The sequence below is a fragment of the Penicillium vulpinum genome (genome assembly GCF_028829585.1).
Source record: "Penicillium vulpinum strain IBT 29486 chromosome Unknown utg000003l_segment0_segment0, whole genome shotgun sequence".
Classification (NCBI taxonomy): domain Eukaryota; kingdom Fungi; phylum Ascomycota; class Eurotiomycetes; order Eurotiales; family Aspergillaceae; genus Penicillium; species Penicillium vulpinum.
In genome coordinates this window covers 7,884,564-7,895,239 of record NW_026643243.1, presented here as the reverse complement: position 1 = coordinate 7,895,239, position 10,676 = coordinate 7,884,564, and the positions used below count along the sequence as shown (strand labels likewise).

Below are 10,676 nucleotides of genomic sequence, written 5' to 3'. Positions count from 1 at the left end.
GTTCTACAGAAACCTGGCCTGATATCCCAGGTAGTAACCGTTATCACTAGAATAAGGAAGGCACGCAGGTTAGATATGACTGCGCCACTTAAAATTTTGCCCAGGAGGTATAGCTAAGCGGTAAACGCTTAAGCGATATCCTCTCTGGGCAAGCTCACGTACCTCACGGTTCAAACTGCGCGCGCACCAGATTATCATGTTCTCTGATTAATTGGGGTCTCCTTAAAGAGGATTACCAGAGGAATCATCTTTTTGTTAATTTAGCTTTTATTTTATTTATTAAGTTCTTTAAATTATGGACTACACGTCAAAGTAGGAGAAAATGCTCATCTATTTCATCTATCCTATTATGAACACTCGCAACATCTGCAGGTCAACACCGGGCTATCTGCGCCCTATGAGCCGTCGGGGGTGTCCCTATCAAGTGATAGCCCCTGACGCGTAAACCTGAGCAAGTTAGTGCGGTCTCGTTTATATAGGATTTCCGAGAAAGCTGTTGGTGAGAGTCAGTCTCGGTCCCAACTTGTTCCGCTATCAAGGCTGACATGTATGACAGGATATGCTCGCCATTGGTTTGAGTCGCGTTGGGATCAAGGCCATGGCCAAGGAAGAGACGAATAATCTCCAATTTTCGCTACACATCGGAATAATTAGGGAGAATCCATCGCCGAGCCCGTCACTCTAAGGCCGGTGTCGAAGATCGCGGGCACGATGTCAGTGTGTGCGTATCCGGTCGCAGAAAAAAGGTCCTTCGTCAAGGCCCTCGACGGTTATTTGTCTGTTTGTTGTCTGTATTCTTTTAGCCTAGTGGGCTGTGGCCCTTTCACCATCCTCAAGCCCTTCGGAACAATTCTCTGTCATTATCTTGTGGAACTATGTCATCGTAGCTCCCCAGCTTCAACATTTTGCTGGTAGGTGCTTGATAAGGAAAACCTTCAATTGACAGTGGAAACCGGGGTGAGCTAGTAGAAGCATAGTAGTAGAAGAATCCTCTTCCAGGGTGACAGAGGGAGGCGAGTATAAGTCTGTTCGGAGCCTATAACGAGGCACATGTTTAGGAATATAAGAAGGATCCTCTGCTACGTGGCCAACTTTATACACCGCACAGGTCTCCTCCAACGGTTTCAACACGTGGGACTCGAGGATCAAAACGACGACGACGAACCGACAGGCCTTGCGGCAATGGAGCTAGGTGTGGAAGACAATGGGTATTAGCCAATGACGAAAACGAAGCTGGGAAACGAGAAGCTCAGCCAAAGTCGACAAACATGCCAGGCAGAAATAATGTACCACCAATTGCAACTGGAGCGGGGAGAGAGATGCAGGGAGGAGGAGGAGAGAGAGGGGGGAGCCGGAAGGCGGAGGGTGCACTCTGCCGCATTCATTTGATATTTTTACTATGTATGGGGTTGTGGGTTTACAACATGCGGGAATGGGCTGATTCCACACTCTTTACAAATCGGCCTCTGTATTTACTCTTGGGAGGAATCCCAACTCGGCGTTTGGCTTCGAGTTTTTGCTTCAGCTGGATGAAGCGCCTGCATAGTCATACGCAACCAGTTAGACTGCAACAGGCTAATTGAACTTTGATTGATTGATTGATTGATTCAAGAAGGATCCTTACGTATGTTTGTCGAGCAAATATATTATATTGTCTTCTCAAGTCTACAAACTAACTAATTCAGATTCGCAAACGGAGATAAAAAGAAAGCTATCTGATAGACAACGTGCGAACACCACCAATGGGCTCACTCAACCTATATCGAATGAACAATTCCAACGGTGCCGTGCTCGGATTTTCAAAGCTCCATAAGCGCGAGTATTGTAAGCTGAGTCCCTTTCCATCATACAAAGCCTGAATAATCCTCCCTTTTTGATCGCCCATAAAAGACAGAACCAAGACCTACATAGAATTAGGTACCATACCACTTAAATAGTGTAACATAGTGTGCAGTCACTTACCGGATGGATATGACATCTGCGGAATGGTTTGTGATTGACCCGAAGCAACATTATATTCACGATAGCTCTTAGCTCATGTGTTGTGAGACCCTTGTTTGTCTCGGTTGGTTCGATATGGGCAAGGCATGACATAACTGAATGTGGGAGCCCGGTGTATCTAAAATGATTGACCACTCGCCAGGTTTTTGGTTTATCAAAGTCCTCCATGGTAATAGGGTCATCTTCTGTCCGGTCCGGTCTATATATAGGTCAGTATTATATATTATATTCAGTTCAAACTTTGCTGCCCACTTACTCCCAGTATTCTTGGTCCCTAAGCTGTTCAAGTCTGAACTCGTCGGGAAGCCCATTTATGGAAGTTCCTTGCCTTGAGGCACCTAGGTGAGAATCAATCACAGCGTCTATTTCATAAGCTTGGTCAAAGGCAGTGTGGTCTAGGTCATAGTCTAAACGTTCCGACCATCTGAGATTCGTAAGTATTGGAGCGACTCCAGGTGGATATTTAGTGGGCCATTCGTTCATAAGATCCTGTACGCTGCGCACGGAAGATATCGTGTGCGGTTGTTCATCCGGCTCAAGATCAGGGTGGATTAGACAAATTTCCAACAATTTCTCTGGGTGTGGTTTGAAGTAGCAAGGTTCGAATTGTAGAGTTCCGTCATTCGTATCGGCTGGGGATACTTCAGATACTTGAATTCCAAGTCTCTGAATCTCATCAGGAGAAGGGAAGTCGGGCTCAAAATCTCTAACTTGTTGAAAGAGAGATCTGAGAAAAGCGTGACGCTGAGCTTGTTTGCAAGTCATTTCGTCGAAAAGAAAGATATCAGTGATTTGAGATAGGACAAATGGAGAAATTGATTACATTGGGGAGGGGAACACCTATATATGTAGGTATTAATATGGCGGACACCGGAAAAAGCGGCGGAGGCGGTGCTAAATTAAGATTCTATGGGTACAACTTTGGATCTCGAAAACTTTCTAAGCTTTAAGAGTTTACTCCGGGTTAGCTTTGTTTATTCTTAAATGTGGGTGCCTAGGTCGGCTTGGTAGGTATTAAGTACGTACGTACTTGTTGGCATATCTTTAGTTGAAGCCTTTTTGTAGCCTGGTCTCCCACTACTAGGCGCCTGTGTCATCCCATTTGATTTGACTATGCAAGCGAATGTTAGGTAAGTAGTCAGTGCAACCAGTGCTTTAGAGGTTACAAGTAGCAGATAGTTTACAGATTGAGAATACAGACTCCTACACCTATCTTATGTCGCAAGTGATTTTCTATCCGCCGTTCTATCAATGGAAAAGTAGGGTTAGTCGATAGGCGTCAAACCCCACCTACATCGTTTCCGAAAAATCCGGAGACAACTTATATTAAATTATTCCGCTACAGTAATATTACACCGTAATAAGCTCCTGTATATATGCACGATTGAAAAGTAATTGGAAAGAAGCTTCAAAAATGTCCAAAAAAGACTTCAAAAAAGACAGACAGAGAGACCGATTGAAAGCGTAAATGAAAACAGCAATAGAGCGATATACTAGAAAGGCTTTTCAAACGCCCCGCAACTTCCAAATATACCCTAGCAAAGGATGACAGAAAATAGCCCCTGATTTGGCTGTTTCTTTATATCTGGGTGTAGTAAGAGTGATGCTGCCTCCGGCAAATCTAAACACTGGGCTTCGGGGAACGAGCGTACATAGGTGGTATACAGTTGGGCCTCGAAACACTTCCACTCTTCTCTTCCAATTTCTTCATATCGATTTGCTTGCTATAAGACTCTCAAGAAGTTCTCTATATATCTACAATGTCCTCTTTCTCCAAGGCCTCCAAGGCCCACCGAAGCCCCAAGTCACCCAAACCCAACGTGCCCGAAGACTACTCCCAGTGGAGGGAACGTGCACTGGAGCTGAAGCTTCATACCACCACTCCACATACCGAAGATTGACCCCCCCCCCCAAAACATCCATGAAACCTGCGTTTATCCCGGGTTCTAATGCAGATTTTCTGGGTGTTCTGAGGATCAATCTTTGGCGGTTCTATGAGGACAATCATTATTTGGGAAAGGAATTGAAAGGGATTCATTCAGAGAAATATATTGAACATGTAGATCCTTTGCTACATATATCTTTGATGCATGGAACAGGTAGGAGTACCGTACACCTTGTAAATATATGCAATAAATGATGCGATCACTCCGCGCGCACATCATCTATCTTCAAAATCTTCATGAACTCCTCAGAGTTCTTCTCCGCCGCGACAGACCAGGGCGTCTGCCCATGCACATTGGTCTGGCGTACCAACTCTGGTGCTTTATCCACAAACAACGCCAAAGTCCGTCCAACCTCAATCACCGCAAAGCGATCTTGAGAGCAGTCAATGTCAGCCAGATAATGCAACACGTTGTTTCCCTCGTGATCTAATGCCCTCAAATCCGCTCCCCGTTCATACAGTGTCATCGCACGCGTAGGGTCTCCCTCCGTCCAGGACGCTGGTCCAATATTTCCAGCTCGGAGGTACACCGAGCCCGTGCATGCATACGAGTTCGTTCCAGTCGTAGAGCACGCTGCTGCCAGTAGCAGCGTCTTTCCTGCAAAATCACGCCGTTCGAGATCAAGGTCAGACATATCTAGCCATGGTTGGATGATTCCCCCGCTGGCAAAAATCTGGTGTAGAATCACTTCGCTCTTGTCGCACGGCAGGAAGGCATCTGCGCCGCCTTCTAGCAAGAGTCGAATCATTCTGCAGGCGTGGTCGCGGGAGTTGGCTTCGTTGAATGGTAGCGTTGAGATGTAAAAAAGAGGACGCAGGATCAGTCCGCGGTTTGCCGGAATCTTTTGCATACGATCGGTGTGCCAATGTGACTGCGCGTCAGATAACACTGTCTTGTTGCAGTCGAGGTCCATGTCTAAGAGAGCGGAGAACACGTCTTTGTTGAAACTAGACAATGCGGTGAAGAGTTCCATGGGGTGACCTTGAGAGGGGTATGCTCCGTGTTCGATCAGCAATTGGAACAGCTGCGTGTCATGCGTGGACATGGCCAGCGGAGTGTAGCCACACCTCGCGGCGATGTTGGGGTCGGCACCACCCTCCAGCAATATTCTAGTGATTTCGAGCTGGCGGTGGCCGCCCAGCTCTCCCCGTGAAACTGCATTGCATAAAGGAGTCTTGCCCTGGTCGTTTCGGGCATCAGGGTCAGCACCATGTGCCAGGAGGTACCGAATGGCTTCTTCATACCACCAGTGCGTTCCCTGGGCTAGTTGATGAAGAATTGTGTCACCCGGCTTGTAATGCCTATTCAGCGCCATTTTTGATTGATAGTTCACCTTGGGTTTATCAACCATATCTTGTTTATATCTTATGTTAACATTCGCCTTGAACTTCTCGACCATGACTTTAATGACATCCAGATTAGGAAGCTCTCGCTGAGCAGCCGTCAGAAGATAGGGAGTGAGCTTTTGGCCCATATGATTGGTATCACCGCCGTTTATCCAGTCCCCGGACATTGTACTACCAATCCGGCCAAAGAGCTCCGAAAATCCCCACCTCGCGAGAGAGGTCATGACCTCGGGCATGCCAGATTTATCCTGAATAACGGAAGCGCTCTTCTCCAGCGCCTGTGCAACCTCCTCATGGTGGCCGTGCAATATCATTGGGAGCACATTATGATCAGAAGCATACTCCTTGAACTGATTCTCGAGGAGGTCTGGTAGGTGTTGAGAGCGCAGCAGATAGTATTCAGTCATAAGAGGGCGATGAGCTTCCGCCTGAAGGCCCATTGCTCGCGATGCCCGGTCAAGCTCCACAGCCATTTCCTCATTTCCCTCGTGAACCGCATGATACATGAGACCATTGCCAAATTTCTTTTCATATCCCAAGGCTCCATGAGATGCCAATGCTCGTACGATTCGTCCAATGCCGATTGTCGAACTTTCAGATGTGATTTCTCCTTTCCACCCCAAACTTTTGGCGTTGTGACGCGCATTTTTCGCCATTGATGTGGGCTGTGTCGGCCGGTTGTTGTCTTCTACCAAAATCCCTGCCGCAGAGCGCGTGTTCATCATATTTTCTTGATCGTCAGCCTCTTGCCAGAGTTTGTCTTCGGTAATGGACTCGACGCATGCATTTAGAGGTCTACGGTTGAGCTTGTCTTCGATGCTGACGTCTGCTCCGTATGCGAGGAGGAGATTCACTGTCTCCAGCCTTCCAGAGCGGCAGGCGACATGCAGCGGCGTTCGCCCATCATTCGAGCATGCGTTGAGCATTGAACCCAGCTTTTCGGAGTCACAGTGGTCCAAAATTAGCCCAACGGAGTTACTTTGGCGTGCGGTTGAGGCAATGTGCAACACGTTGCGGCCATCCTTTGTTAAAACTGTGGCATCAGCCCCGCGAGCGAGTAGTTTACCAACCAGGTGCTCCGAAACCGCAGCAGCAAGGTGGATAGGTCGAATTCCCTGGTGATCACCCATGTTTAGAGCGACGCCAAGACCCGCATCTAGAAGTAGGTCGATAGCACACTTGCCTCCTTGTGCGGTCGCCGCGAACAAATGGTCTGAGGACTGGGTGCATAGCATATGCAGAGGCGTTCGGCCTCGGAAATTGGCAAAGGTCGGGGAGATCCCCATATTGATAAGTCGAATCATGACCAAAGCAATTTTCTCTTGGTCGATTGTAGCAAAATTGGCCGCGAGATGATGCAGGAAAGTGTCTCCTTCGTAGTTTACCATTTTCGGATCTGCCCTTAGGGACAGTAGAAAATCCAGGTACTCGGATTCGAAATGGTATGGTTTGATCAGATAAGAGAGTACCCCATTGCCTTTATAATCCTGCGCGTTGATATTCGCTCCGCGGCTGATGAGGTAGGGAAGAAGCTCGCGACAATTCCACTGCGGGTGGCCGCGCATGGCCTTGGTGAGAAGCGTACATCCGCGATAGTCTTTGGCCTCAATATCTGCCCCAGCTGCACAAAGAATGTCTAGTACATCCTGGACATCTTTTTCGGACCCCTCGATCATATGAATTGGCTGTTGCCCTTCATGATTCCCCTGGTTGGCATCAATTCCAAGCTTCAGCAGTTCCATCACAGTGTTACTACCGTGGTGATGTTTCGCGACGGCAATATGAAGAAGTGTGTTGCCCTTTCCGTCGGTGATCCCCCAATCCGACACAAAGGGCTTAAACAGTGAGAGGTCGCCCAGCTGCCATTGAGCCGCATAGGCATGTAGCGGGGTATGGCCATCTTCATTTCGAAAAATGTCTAGGCGAGCTCCATGCGCCATCAGGTCGTTGAACCATTCTGGGTGGTTTAAGGGGTGGTGGAGGAAATGCGCAGACGTGCCTCCCCGATCCTCTGCGATGTTTGGGTCCGCGCCATGTTGCAAGAGAAATGGAACTAAGGGGATCTCCTTGTGTAAGGAGAGCAGAAGCGCAGTATTTCCGTGGGCATCCTGTGCATTGATATCACACCCAGCATCCAGCAGCGCCTGCATCAGCTCTTCGTAGCGAGGCAGGTCTTCCAACTTCTCATAGGGGCGCAGGCTGTCTGCCACTCCGTGGAGGGGTGTAAAAGCTGGTGGCTTGTCTCCAGACCGCTTATTCTTGGATCTGATTTTGGCATCGGCTCCGTGCTGAAGCAGGAGTCTGACTATCTCTAACTGGACCTTTTCGGCGGCCAAGAATAAAAAGGTGTTTCCATCCACCGGCGTGTTGACATCACATCGCCCGGTCTCAAGCAGAGCCTGGGCGCTGAGTATTTTACCGCATTGGCAAGACCGAGCCAGAGCCGCAGCCAGATCGACAGGGTCCGCAGTAGCAGCCAATTGGCGCACCTGGTCCACATCTTCAGCATCAATTGCTGCATGGAGCGGAGAAGGAGGCTCTTCCTGTTGGGGGGACCCATCATTGCCCTCGAACAAGTCGGGCATTGCTCTACGGAGAGAAGACAGGAAGTCCATGGTTTTTTGTGGGCGAATTTTGGACCTAGGAGCCAAAAGTGACAGGCACGATCTCTTAAATAAATGTCGTGCCCTTAGCCTCATCTAGGCACCCGTGACCAAAGCCACATTTTATCAAGCCATCGCCATTATGAGGCGCTTGCACTATCCCACGTCGCCCATGTCTGCCTGGAGGAAATGGAGAACGGGATACATCCGATGCGTTTGTTGTTTTGATTTGTTTGCTTTTTTGCCGAAAATATTTCTTTGCTCCTGACCTCGCCAATTAAACATCAATCATAAAACGGCAATGATAGTCAGTAACTTGAATATATATATTCACGAACAATGACAAAATTCATCCATGCCAACCATTCAAAAATTATAACAATTAATACATCGATGCCCACATTTTATTATTTGAACAATCTACAATCTTAATGGCCAAAAATAAATGCGTAACCAACAAATCTAGACAAAATTGAGAACAAAAAAGAAATCTCTCCCTCGGGGAATCGAACCCCGGTCTCCCGCGCTTATCGGTTTTAATGACAAGCGGAAATCATCACCACTAGACCAAGGAAGAAGGTGACCAAGTTACTGCTCGGCCATTGGAATGGTTGATGTAAGGAACAGCCATTTTTGCTATCATAAACATTGCTATCATAAACAAATTCCTTCTTCATGGATTGAGGGTAAATTTCTCTCATCAACAAGCCCTGGATGTTGGGTACAATCTTTATCCAAAACATGAAGTTTTAAATAGTGGGTCACATTACTTTTGTTCTAAGTGATATGCTTCAGGGTATAAAGTTCATTTGATAAAGGTTCAATATCTGTTCATTTCATAACGGAAACAACTGTTTAAGAGAACACAAACTCATCCACACAATGAGACATTGAATCCAACGCAATTCAAGACAAGATGGGAATGGTAAAAGTTACCAAATATTCAAGACCAGGGAGACACAAGCAGCGACCGGTGTAATTTCAAAACCGGGCGGCCACACATCTCGAGGGCAAGGAGGGACTTGAGCCGAGAACGAAGCAGGGCCACAGCTAATTCGCTAACGCGTACATAACTGTCGCTGGGGGTTGACCCCCGAGTATGGTCGCACCCTTATAGGGTGGACCACACTCGACTCCAGGACCTTGAAGCAAAACAGCTTTCAAGTCGCAGCGAACCAGGTATTGATTTTCGCCGAAAGGTCGGGGCGGGCGTCATCATCAGATGGATGTCGACCAGAGGGTAAACCAGACAGAGTAGATCTGGTAGGAGTTTCACGTGTTGGACGTATTCGAGATTTCAGAGAAGGACCATGTATTCAACTCTCCTTGTCCTGGCCGCGGAGCTTATCGAGGCCATCGCGGACAGTGTCGCGAACACTGAAACCACCGAATAGCCAGTCATTCGAGTGACGACCGTAGTGGTTGATGGTTCCACTGTAGCGTTTGTAGTCATCACTGGTCTTGCGGGTGGGAGTAGGTGCACGCTTAGCGAAGTCCGCCTTTGGGGATTGAGGCGAGCTCATGTTGGAAGATGTATCGGTGGGGCTGGATGCAGTGTAGTCTTGGTCCGAGAAGTATGAAGTTTTCTCAGTACTCTGTGGGATGTCTTGAGGCTGGGACATTGTGTATTGGCGGCTCTTAGGGATATCGATCGGTGCAGGATACTTGGATCGGAAGATCCTTGAGAGAGGATTTGACAGTTTGGGGTGCTTTTTCTCTTGAGAGAACTGGCTACTGCGAGAAGAGGTCGAGGTAGCTGATGTCTGGGAGAGTGATCTCTTGGGATAGATGTTGGATTGACTGTGCATTACTAGATGTAGATAAAAAAATAGAAACGAAGAAGCCTGCGGGAATGGTTTATTTATGTTCGAGTCAAAATAAGTTGCCAATTGTGATCGGCGGGGGGCTCCCTATAGGGCCAGCCAACCAAAATGCAGTACAAGGTACACCTGGGGCCAACATTGAGCTATATGATGTAGACAAACACAAGAGGAACGCCCGCGGGAGAGACGTAGCCAATCAGCTTCATAACACATGATTAGGCAACGGACCGGTCCACATCTCAACCAATAACAATCGAAAAGAACAAGTTGGATCTCCACTTGTAAGGTTTAGTGTGATGAGATTGTTGTCGGTGAGATTAGCAGGTTTGGAGGGAGAAAGTGGGAGAAAGTGCCCTATCGCCCTTCCACCAGCCAATCAGCAAATAGTGTCTGCCTTGGAGCCTCCTTTTCCCGCTTATGGACCCCGCAGATTCACCGCTTGACAATCGTGACACGTCTGTGCTTACCTTCCCAGATTCGAACTGACACGTCTGCAATCTACACATTTCAGGTGCATAAACACTCATTTAAACTCGAGATACGAGAACCTTGAAACCATCTAAACCTGATTCTTATCAGGGTCATGACTTTGTTGCGCCCTAGTGGGTCATTTCGGTAAATCTGCGCGGGGTTAATATGATGAAATACGAAGCCTTATGAGCCGTGCCCGTGCTCTGATTTTCTTCTTTTCGCCAATCAAATCCGTCTGACTTACCTTCTAGCGTCCTTCTAGAATGCCGTCCTAACCGAGGGGCTCGGCAGGGATGTCTGAGTGAGTCATCTGGCCCGCCGTCAGCTCTGCTTGTGCATACAGTAACGGTGAGCAATTGGTTCCACGCCAACTCGAATCTTTTTAGTGGGGTAATTTATGCATAATGAGGTTGTCTGTTTTGGAAAAAAACTATCTTTGAGAGACATGTCATTATACACAGTATCACGCGACGGTCTCTGAACTAA

At 47.7% G+C, this 10,676-nt stretch overlaps 3 protein-coding genes across 3 annotated transcripts; all 3 read right to left on the bottom strand.

The window, feature by feature from the left end:
- Nucleotides 1-1,711: 1,711 nt before the first annotated feature.
- Nucleotides 1,712-2,766, bottom strand: N7479_008032 (uncharacterized protein; the record flags this gene model as incomplete). Its single annotated transcript, XM_057255726.1, has 3 exons — nt 1,712-1,903; nt 1,963-2,200; nt 2,258-2,766. 3 exons carry the CDS (start codon nt 2,764-2,766, stop codon nt 1,712-1,714), a joined length of 939 nt encoding a protein of 312 aa, XP_057109588.1.
- Nucleotides 2,767-4,146: 1,380 nt separating this feature from the next.
- On the bottom strand, nt 4,147-7,878 carry N7479_008031 (uncharacterized protein; the record flags this gene model as incomplete). The annotated part of the gene is made up of 1 exon (XM_057255725.1): nt 4,147-7,878. The coding sequence occupies one exon, from the start codon at nt 7,876-7,878 to the stop codon at nt 4,147-4,149; it is 3,732 nt and encodes a 1,243-aa protein (XP_057109587.1).
- Nucleotides 7,879-9,212: 1,334 nt separating this feature from the next.
- N7479_008030 (uncharacterized protein) lies at nt 9,213-9,704 on the bottom strand (the record flags this gene model as incomplete). The annotated part of the gene is made up of 1 exon (XM_057255724.1): nt 9,213-9,704. The coding sequence occupies one exon, from the start codon at nt 9,702-9,704 to the stop codon at nt 9,213-9,215; it is 492 nt and encodes a 163-aa protein (XP_057109586.1).
- Between the last annotated feature and the right edge of the window lie 972 nt (nt 9,705-10,676).